This window comes from Antechinus flavipes, chromosome 4 (genome assembly GCF_016432865.1).
Source record: "Antechinus flavipes isolate AdamAnt ecotype Samford, QLD, Australia chromosome 4, AdamAnt_v2, whole genome shotgun sequence".
NCBI lineage: Eukaryota > Metazoa > Chordata > Mammalia > Dasyuromorphia > Dasyuridae > Antechinus > Antechinus flavipes.
Genome location: NC_067401.1, coordinates 24,568,632 through 24,579,837, shown reverse-complemented (window position 1 = coordinate 24,579,837; position 11,206 = coordinate 24,568,632). Strand labels below are relative to the sequence as shown.

At 48.6% G+C, this 11,206-nt stretch overlaps 1 protein-coding gene across 1 annotated transcript in view; it reads left to right on the top strand.

Annotated features, from left to right (window-relative positions):
• Nucleotides 1-5,296: 5,296 nt before the first annotated feature.
• Nucleotides 5,297-11,206, top strand: part of ADORA2B (adenosine A2b receptor) — a 45,046-nt gene continuing 39,136 nt past the window's right edge. Inside the window, exon 1 of the mRNA XM_051992085.1 lies at nt 5,297-6,353. Coding sequence (XP_051848045.1) covers nt 6,019-6,353 — 335 coding nt within the window. The 5' untranslated portion in view covers nt 5,297-6,018. The remainder of the gene's footprint in view (nt 6,354-11,206) is intronic.

Sequence of the window (11,206 nt, the reverse complement as noted above, 5' to 3'; positions counted from 1 at the left end):
ATTAATTGGGGTTTTTGAGCTATATATGTGTATATTAACATTTCTTAATGAATCATGTTGGGAGAGAAAAATCAGAACAAAAGGGAAAACCATGAGAGGGGGGAAAAAAGAAGTGAATATAACATTCATTCTCCAGTTTTCTTTCTGGATAGCAGTTGGCGTTTTCTCCCCAAAGTTTATTGGGACATAAAGCACGTGAAGGGTCATAGACTCATGGGATTTTAGATTTAGAGCTGAAAGAAGCATTTGGAACCACTGAGTCCAGCCCCTTCTTTTTACAGATGAGGAAAACGAGTCATAGAGAGATTGAGTGACGTGGTTACCCGGATCTGTAAAATGCTTTACCCTCCTCTCATTTACTTTCAAGCCGTTATGGCATCCCACGCTAAGTGTCAGCAAGCTGCAGTGCATTGCCAGTGAAGACTAAATGATACAAAAGGTACCATCCGAGACAGGTATGATCAGCAAGGGAGGTGGAAAAGTCACAGAGCAGAGTCAGAGAACCCCCAAGTTGGAGGAACTGCAGCAGTTATTGGGGGCTATGGATGATAACAGCATTGGAAGGCAAGACTGCTGTTGGAGAGAAACCCCACAGATCCTTTCTAATTAGAACAGGCTGCCTTGGTAGGTCCCCTTCCCCAACATTGGAGGTCCTGGAACCCTCAATCCAATGACCATTTTGGAGGGAAGCTAAGGGGAGGGATTCTGCTTAGATCTGGGTGGGACTAGATGACCTCTGGAGTCCACTTTGACAGAGATTCTGTGATTCTGGGAGACAGAAGAAAGCACGTGTTTGCCTCCCAACCCAGGAGAGCCAGTGCCTCGTGCTCCTTGGATCACACCCTTTGCCCCTTTCTCTCATCCCACCCCATTCATACCCCATGATGTGGACATGAAGTTATCACCTCCTACCTTATCCCAACAGGTCAGAATGAATGAATGAATGAAAGTACAAAGCTTGGCGTGACGGCACTGTGCCAGCCACTGCAAACACAAATAAAAAAGGGAGACAATCCCTAAGCTTAAGGAATTTACGTTCATTTATTTTCTCATTTATTTTATTTTCAATTCACGAACAAAACAAGCCTTTCCATGTTACAGTCCAACAACCCAAAAATCATTGCACGTGGAACAGCAAACGTACCGCGTATAAGCTGCAATTCCCTCTAGACATACAACAGAACCATCATGTAAATGTCTTTTTTCCCTTTCTTTGCAATTTACATTCTAATATAAGGAGATAACGTATATGGGGGAGGCTAGGGAAGGTGCAGGAGCCAGAGCTGTTCGGGGCCACGGGCCAGGCAAGTTGATTCATAGGGCAGTTGAATGAGATGGGATATGAGGCACGGTCTGGGGCTGAGCTGGGTTTGTACACACCCATTCATTCACCCACTTGCTCACTCATTCCCTCTCTCACTTAGAAGCTGTTTGGAAAGGGAAATTGGGCCCTGATGTCCAGAAGACATCATACTCTATAGCTGGGAATTCTTTTCCTCCGCCACCCCCTTTTGGGGAGGTTTGCTTTCGGATACTGAACATGGGAATTTCCCAAGTGTTTTTATTGCAACAGAGCAGTCACAAAATATAATCATAGGAAATTGTCTTCATTGGCTGGCCTAAAACAGATCTATATTACTTGAGAGAAATGGACTGAGCCCTGATGTGAGAATCAGGACCAAAAGCTGAATCATTTGTCTTACGAAGACATCAATTTGTTTTTCCATGAGTCAGTTACTGTATTTATTTGTCCCTCAGTTTCTTTATCTGTACAATTCACAGCAAGGGTGAGAAGTTTTTTGCAGAGTCAGTCCTAAAATACTGGGCTTATAATCTAGGTGACCTCATTTTAGGCCTTGCTTCCACCGCTTAACAAGTTTATCCCTTTCTTAAGTTTCACTTTTCTAATCTGAGAACTGGGTATACAGGGGGTCAAAATCATACTACTAGTAGCTCCGTCGCTCACAGCGATCATAAAAAGGGGAAAAGAGCCACATGTTCAAAAATCTTTATAGCAGCCCTTTTCATGGTGGCAAAGTATTGGAAACTGAGGGGATGCTCATCATCTGGGAAATGGTTGAACAAATTGTGGCACGTAAATGTCATGAAATACTATTCAATGAACGGGCAATTTCAGAAAAACCTAGAAAGATTTGTATGAAGTGATACCAAGGGAAATGAGCAGAACCAGGAAAACATTGTACACATAATAGCAACAAGATTGTATGAGGATCAACTACGATTGATTGACTCAGCGCTTCTCAGCAACATAGTGATCCCAGTGCAAAGGACTCACACCAAAGAAAATGCTATCCACAGCCAGAAAAAAAAACTAATGGGCACGGGGAAGCGAGGTGGCAGAGTGGTTAGGGCACCAGCCCTGAAGTCAGGAGGACCTGAGTTCAAATCTGATCTCAGACACTTACCACTTCCTAACTGTGTGACCCTGGGCAAGTCACTTAACCTCAATTGTCCCAACACACACATTGCAGCTCAAAATATATCATTTCCACTTACTTTATTCTTTCTCATTTTTTCCTTTTGATCTGTTACTTCTTTCACAATTGTGATTAATACGGAAATGTTATACATGACAGCATATGTATATACTGTATCAAATTGCCTACCATCTTCAGAAAAGGGGAGAGAAGGAAAGAGGGAGGGAGAAAAATTTGGGACTCCAAATCTTGTGAGAATGAATGCTAAAAATTTTCTTTCGGGGGAAAATAAAATGCTATTAAAAAAAAAGAAAAAAAAAGCAGATAAATCCCCAAGAATCATCAAGTTTTTTAAAAGCATATTTCAAACTATAAAAAATACAGAGTGGGCCCAAAATATTAGTGCAATTTTAAGCTTCAGTACCTCAAATATCCTCACAAATAGGTTGTATTTTTTTAAGAAAGGAACTTATAGAATAGTATTTTACTATTATAATACTATTATTACTATTAATAGTAATTATTAATTATTTAATAATAGTATTTTTTGCCCACTACATGTAAAGATAATTTTCAACATTTACTTTGAGATTTTGATTTCCATTTTTCCTCCCTCCCTCTTCCCCAAGAATGCAAGCAATCCGATAGCAATACATCATCATATTAGACATATTTCCACATTCGTCATGCTGTGAAAGAACCAGAACAAAAGGGAAAAAACCAAGAGAAAGGGGGTGTGGAAGTGAAAATAATACGCTTCAATCTGCATTCAGACTCCTTAGTTCTTTCTTTGGACGTGGATGGCATTTTCCATCGTGAGCCTTTTGGAGTTGTCTTAGATCCTTGTACTGCTGAGAAGAGCTGAGTCTATCAAAGCTGATCATCTTACAAAGCTACTGTTCACTGTGTACAAAGTTTTTCTGGCTCTGCTCCTTTTCCCCAGCATCAGCTTGTGAAAATCCAGCTTTTCCTGAAATCCACTAGAAATGATGAGCTGGTGGATTTCAGTTTCCCCAAAACATGGATTTTCTCTCTAAAATGGACCCAGCATCTGTGCCCCCCCCAAACCACCCCCCTGGTTCAAGCCCTTGTCACCTCCCTCCTGCACTGTTACTGCACAAGCCTCCTAATTGGTCTCATTGCTTCCAGCCTCTGCCTTCTGAAACCTGAACTCCATATGGTTGCCAAAATTGATATTCCTAATCATGTGACGCACTTGCTGTGCGTTCTAGCCAAAATGGCCTGTTCCTCTAACATCCCGCTCCATCCCCCGAGTGTGTCCCTTTGCCCTGAGGGTCACCGGAAGGCTCTCCCTTTCCCGACTTCCTCAGACCCTCACTTGAAGTCTGGTCCTTCCCCAAAGCCTTGGCTGAGTCCTCCAGCTGTTCCTACTTAGGTGCTTTGTATTTACTGACCTGCAGACATGTTTCCTCCCCTACAATGTAAATACTAAGACGGGGCCGATCATTTTGTCATTTCTGTGACCCCGCTCCCCGCGTCACAGCAGCCGCTCACGAAAAGGGTTCTTGAGTCTGAATGAATTGTGGAGGTCTCGCTGACTTCAGGAGAGTCTCCCTTCTCGTCACTCCAAAAGTGTGTTGGGGTGAAGTGGGATGGACTGGGAAGCGGATCCCAAGGAGAAAGGGGAAGAGCGTTTGGAAGCTTTGCCAACCGAACTTGCCTCCTGCTTTTATTGTCAAAGGTTCCTATATCATCTTCCCCCCCCCCCTTTTTTTTGCTGGAGGGAGGGAGGAGAGAGAGGGCACTTGACAGAGAGATGGAGAGGAGGAGGTGCCCGGAGGTGACAAGTTTGACAGGACTTCAGTGTGTCCATCGATAAAGCCATAGGGTGGTTTTATGGATGGGTTCTTGGTACATTTCTAAATCCCTTCGGCACACGCATGCACACACACTCACTCCCTCTGTCCCTCTGTCTCTCTCTGTCTCTCTCTTTCTCTCTCTCTGTCTCTCTCTCTCTGTCTCTGTCTCTCTCGCTCTTACACACACACACACACACTCTCTCTCTTTCTCTCCTCTTTCTCTCTCTCTCTCTGTCTCTTTCTTTCTCTGTCTCTCTCTCTCTCTCTCTCTCTCTCTCTCTCTCTCTCTCTCTCTCTTCTCTCTCTCTCTCTCTCTCTCTTTCTCTCTCACACACACACACACACACACACACACACACACACACACACACACCCCTAGACACAAGCCTGCTTATCCTCCCCCTTCATATTTCCTTCTCCACCACCCCTCCGCTTGCGCTGACGTGACCACAGACTAGCAGAAGCAGAAAAGGGCAGGCCGGGGCGAGATGATGGATGGGGGAGCTACCACACTAGAGTCTCCTCCCAAGACTCTGAGCCCCGGAACTAGGGTTCGAGTCCTAAACATTAGCTGTGTGACTTTGGGCACTCGGCTTTCCCTCTCTGTGCCTCAGTTTCCCGCTCTCTATAACACCAGGGGGTTAGACTTGAAGATCTAGAAGGTCCCTGGATAGCTCTAAATCTGTAATCTTCGGAGCTGCGAGGTGGCGAGTTAGAGCGCACGGGCCCCAGCTCCGATCTCTTCCTGACCTCCGGGGGCTTCGCGGAAGGTGATCCCCCTCGCCTGCAAGTCCAGAACCCGGGCTCCTCCCGAAGACTCCCAAGTCTTGGCCTCCCGAGGAGGCTCCAGGAAGGGCAGGATTTGCCTCCGGGGGCAAGCGGCTTCCAGCGCCGGGAGGAGAAGGTTGGGGGCCGGCGGGGAGCGCGCTGTCCAGTCGCGCCCAGGTCCGGCGCCTCTACCCGGCCCCGGCTCCTTGGAAAAGCGAGCCCGGGCGCCCAGGGGGCTCGGCGTCCTCTCGGGCACGCCCATTGCCTTGCCCGATGACTTCAGGAACCTCGGGGAGCCTCGGGTGGCGGGTTCTTCTTGGGGGAGGGTTGTCTGCTCAGGATCGGGGTGTCTGCGGGTGTTGGGGAGTCCCCCGGAGTAGTGACTGAGGCTCCGAGTTCCGGTCCCGTGCTGCCACTTTGGAGAGTTCGAGGACACTTTATGATTTCGCCAGTCCTCCAGGGGTTACGGTAAGGAGGCGGAGCTTCAGCGGGGAATTGGCGCGAGGGACGGGCCGCTCGTCCAATCGGAAGTCTCGAGCTCTGCCTCCCCCGCCCGCGTCCCGCCCGCTGGGTCCATGTGCCTGCATCTGAGGAGCCCGGGCTGAGCCTGGGACTTAGTTGGGCGTCTCTGCCGGAGCTGGAGGGAGGGAAGGAGGAGAGGCTCCGGCTCCAGCTGCGGCTCAGCTCGGGACCCACGGGCGAACCCCGACCCCGACCCCCTCCAGGGAAGCGCGGAGCGGACCGGGCAGGTGGGGCCATGGCCAGGACCCCGGGACTCCGGCCTCGGGGACGCTGACGGGGCAGAGGCAGCCTCTCCTCCCCTTTCCCACGAGCCGGCACCGGACGCCCGGGGACCCAGCGTCTGCCTCCCCAGCCATCGAGGGCTGCCGACCGTCCCGCCGAACAGGGGCTTCTCCCCGCCGGGCTGCGGGCGGCGCCCGCCCTGCCTCCCCCCGGGGTCGGGGAGCCCGCCCCCCACGCCGGGCCATGCCATGCCGCCGGACCCGAAGGACACGCTCTACATAGTGCTGGAGCTGGTCATCGCCGGCCTGTCCATCGCGGGCAACGTGCTGGTGTGCTGCGCCGTGGCCACCAACAGCACCCTGAAGACGGCCACCAACTACTTCCTGGTGTCCCTGGCCGTGGCCGACATCGCCGTGGGGCTCCTGGCCATCCCCTTCGCCATCACCATCAGCGTGGGCTTCTGCACCGACTTCCACAGCTGCCTCTTCCTCGCCTGCTTCGTGCTGGTGCTCACCCAGAGCTCCATCTTCAGCATGCTGGCCGTGGCCATCGACAGGTACCTGGCCATCAAGATCCCGCTCAGGTGAGGCAGCCGGGCCGGGCGGGCGCCCCCCACCCCTCTAAGCAATCCCCGTGGAGCTGGCAGCGCCCCCATCCCGGCGGAGTGAGGGAGGCTTGGGGAAGGCAGCGCGAGGAGGATTCCATCCTCTGCGGAGATACTTTAGAGAGGGAACAGTGGGGGAGTTCTGTCTTCCTGCCCCCCCTAAGTTTCCGAACTTTGATTTGTCAAGGGGGATGTAGAGCAGGGTTCCAGGGACAGATCTCAGGGGGGCCAGGAACTTGAAATTACGTCTTTTAGTTTCAGTCACTTTTGTTTCAGTTGTCAGGCTGTGCGTTTTATTTTAACCATGATTCTTAGAGTGGATTCCATCACCGATCTGCCAAAGAGTTCTGTGATTCTAACACAGAAAAAAGGTCAGGGCCAGGGTTTTTCTAAATCAGGAGGCTGGGGGCCCTGCGGGGTCTCTGTGTGTTACATTTTATATTATATTGCAAAAGAGGATTCTGAGAAGAGGTCCACTTTAAAAAGAGTTCTTTAAAAAAAAAAAAAAAAAGGCACAAAAAAAGAACCCCTGTTTGTAGAGAAATTCGTGCTAAGGCAGCACCAGACCAGCTGCCTCTGAGGCCCCAGGAGCTTTATCGTTCTCAGCGGTGGTGAATGCCCCGAGATTGGCCTCTGATGCAGGAGGCTGATGCCAGGAGCACAGTGGGCACTTGATAAATGCTGGGTGGCTGACTGGGAGACACTCCTTCCATAGGACGAGTTCCTTTACTACTGCAACGGCTACTGCCTCCACTACAGCCTCCACCTCTACCTCAACTCCTTCTAGTCTGCTATTTCTGACCTCTATTCTACTACTTTCCCCTCTACCGCCACCACTTCTCCCACTACTAGTTTGCAAAGAACTTTCTCTATGTTTGAGCCACACACCTCCTGAAGTAGATGTGATTTGCAGAATGGGAAACTGAGGCTCAGTTGTGGGATTTTGTAATATCTGGGCCATAGAATCAGAAATCTCAGCCTAGAAGGAACTATTTAGTCCAAATCTCTCATTTTATAGATGGGAAAGGCCCAGATTATAGAATGACACATGTAGGAAGTGTCAAAATCTGGGTTTAACGTCACTGACTCCAGTGTCTGATTTTGTATACACTGGTTTAATGGCAGTGATTGAGATCTAGGTCCAAGCTTTGGCTCGGCTGATAACTACTTAGGCAAAATCACTTACTCCCTCTGGCCTCGGTTTCCTCCTCTGTTGCTCAGATGTCCAGCTCTTTGGGATGAGGAGAAGGAATGTCACCTTGCAGGTGCTCACTTCTCTTTGCCGTCAGAGACCCACCCAGCTGGACCTCTCGGTTCTGAGACTGCTCTTTGGCCCTGGGTAGCCACCCTGCTGGCTAATGAGGATACCCTGAGATGGCCACTAGGAATGAGTCTGTGGGTGGAGTGAGGGTGCCCTGATGTGAGGGGACTTTGGCCATCAAAGGCCACCAAGGTGGCCACTGATGAGTCACTTTGTCAGCTGAGGAGATAAACAAAGGGCTTCCTGGGAGAAGGAGGAGGTGGAAGGAGCAGCTCTGGCTAACTTTGCAGAGGAATGCTGGGATGGGGGGAGTTCAGGTGATCTCTGGTCACTATCCCCTTATCAGGAATGATTCCTCCTGCCCAACCAGCTAAATCTGGTCTTGGGTATTCAGCTTCAGTTGTGCCAAAGGTGAGGCACAATCAGCCTGGTAGCCTATTCTGTTTTCTCAGAAAAGTATACCCCTGTAGGTGGGTAGCACAGAATGTGGTAATTTTATTTACTTTTCGGCTCAAGGAATCACATACATACACAGGCTGAAAACAGGGAAGTTCCTTAAATGAAATCCAAGAATCTCAAGCTGTAGCTTAGTGTCCTCAGCCCTATGAGTTGCTCTTCATGTTTCCCCCTTTCTCCCTCCTCCCGTTTAGTTTTAAAGATTTTCAGTTGGACGAGATCTCAGAAGTTAGTTAAAAAAAAAACCACAAAGAGGGAAATTGAGACCCAGGGAAGGATCATACCTTTAGTGCTAGAAAGGAACTCGGAGGCCATAACATTCAAGCCCTTTGATTTATAGATGAGGAAACTGAGACTCAAGGATGTCTTAGAAACATAGCTCTAGAGAGGAGACTTCACAGTCCAAACCTCTCATTTTAGAAATGAGGAAAGCGATAATGAGGCTTTTGGCAATACAGTAATACAGTGGATCCAGGATTCGAACCTGTGCCCTTGTTGCTGCCTTACTGCTTGGGTATCTGCTGATTGAGCTGGCTTTGTGTTGGGGGGGAGGAGGGAGGTGAGGGGAAAAAACAGGCTTTTTCATCCTGTTTCTTTCCCAGTGTATCTTCCTGACAGATCAGTGGGAAGAGAATGGATTGCTGGGATTGAAGTGTTCAGAGCTGGGTGAGTGGCAGAATCTGGGTTGGAAGGACACTCGAGTAGCCATCTTGTCAGTCGGTCCAACGTCTGTTTGAAGTATCGAGTCTGTGCTGGGCACTGGGAACAGAAATATAAGGAATGAAACAACTGTGACCAGGACCTAAAAAAACATCCTTGTGGTGATATACCCAATGCATACTCACACAGACTGAGACTGTTTCTGGTGTTTACAGATGACTTAAAAGTGCTAGAAGCATCCTTTTTCATTTATAGAGGGGACAGTGGTTTAAAAAAAAAAAAAAAAAGGAGGCCCTGTTCAGTTCTGGAAAGAGATCCAAGAGATAACCTTTGTCCAAATGTTGAAATAATGTGCTATTGTCTTGTCTCTTCCTCCATCTAAATGGCGGTCCCCTGGGTATGTGTTCAAATGGCATCTGGGAACGGATGCTTACCCAGGACTTGGCTGGTTTATTTATACGGCACACTAGCGGGCGTCCAGTGCCAGCCCCAATAGGGAAAGGGGGTCCATGTTCTAGACTGTGGGAAACCATGGGAAAATGGCATTTGATTCTTCCCCTTCTTCCTTCTCCCCAACTTGCCCAGTGTGACAAAGGGAGCTAATCTGAGGTCTAAGTCAAGATCTGAACTCGGTCTCCCTTGACTCCAAAGTCAACATTAACTATCTCTCATGCTGCCTGATAACTCCCGAGTTTCTCAATTGCTAGCCCCCTTTCGTAGCTTTGAATGAGGAATGAACAAAAAAATAAAGGGGGGGGGGGGCTTTGTTTCTTTTTATCACAAGAGATGGGCAGCCTTAGTGGATGTGAAACCAGATATCTCTTGGGTTACTTGGGAATCACCATGAAGGGATGCAACTTTATGAGGCAAAAATGGAAGGGAAACCTCTGGTGGTTGGAAATTTTTCTCCATTTTTCTGCCCTTTGGGGTCTTTCTGGGTTTTCCCCGAGTGGTATCAGTGCAGGGGACATTTTCACTTGGAGCAACTCTGACACCGCAGAACAAAGAAATCTAATATTCCCAATGGAGTTTGGGAATTTGTTCTGGACTTTCCTGTAGGGCCATTAGGAACACTGGGAGAATGGATGATGGGAGTCTCCCAGGCCTTAGTCCTAAGCTTTGAGGAGTGCTTGCTGGGAAGGGTTAAAGTGGAGAAGGGACTGGATTGGAGTCAGGGGCCCCACCTGCCTTCCCATCCATGTGATTCCAGCAAATCATTGAACCTATTTCTTGGTATGTAAAATAAGGAGTTAGACTAGAGGGCCTCAGAGGCTGCTTCTAGTTGTAGATTCCTGGCTCTCTGTTGTTGCTTTTGGTTTGGGATGGGAAGATGATTTGAGCCTCAGTCTACCTTTCCAGACTTACCTGTTTCAGGGATGCCACATTCTAGCCAAGTGGGACTCCTGGCTATCTCCAGAAACTGGCATTCCATCTCCAGTGCCTGGGCCTGGGGGGCTGCCCACATTGCCGCCTTTCCCTCTTAGAAGGCATAGATACTTAGGCCCAATAGGACCAGTTCCCTATTCACCGTACCTCCCTGTGTCCTTCTTTTTCCCATTCCTCTCTCCCTTCCTTTGCTCTTTTCTCCCCAAATCAACTTGAGGGAGCCGGGAAGTATGGCAAATAGGGAACTGACTGGCGCCAAGAAGACCTGAGTTAGAATTCTGCCTCAGTCATTCACATGACCCTGCTTAACCTCATTTCTTTTCAATTTCCTCATCTGTTAAAATGGGGATTATAATGGCACCTCATAGGGTGGTTGTGAGGATCAAGTGAGAAAATATAGAGAACGTTTTATAAAATTGTCATTGATTATTATATATAGAATAGAGAATATGCATGTATGTATATAATATATTCAGTAGACTAGGGCTTTTTGAGTAGACTAGGATCAGGGCCATTTTTCATTTTTGTCTTTGGATTCCCCAGAGCTAACATGGAGTATTATACTCAACCGGTTCTTAGGCTCATAGATTAAATTTATATGGGAAAGACCTTAGAGGTCATCTATTCCAGTGCCTTTCATTTACAGAGAAGGAAACTGAGGCCCAGAGTGGTTAAGTATCTTTCCAAGGCCATACAAGTAGGAAGTGACAGATGTAAGATTTGAAATCAGGACCTCTGGCTCCAGAGCCAGTACAATGTCTTCCCATCACCTCCCTACCCCCTTAATAGAGGCTTCCAATCAGTTCTCCTCTTACTCGCCTCCTATTCTGCTCCTCTCTCCCTCCCTGGGTCTGCTCCCCTCTTACTTCTATCATATTTTATTCCCTTCTCTCTCTCTCTCTGGGTCTACTTCCTTCTCCCTCTCTGGGTCTGCTCCCCTCTCCCTCCCTGGGTCTGCTCCCCTCTCACTCCCATCCCATTCTGCTCCCCTCTCCCTCTCTTGGTCTGCTTCTTTTTTCTTCCTTGGGTCTGTTCCCTCCCTGAATCTGTTCCCTTCTTTCTTCCTGAA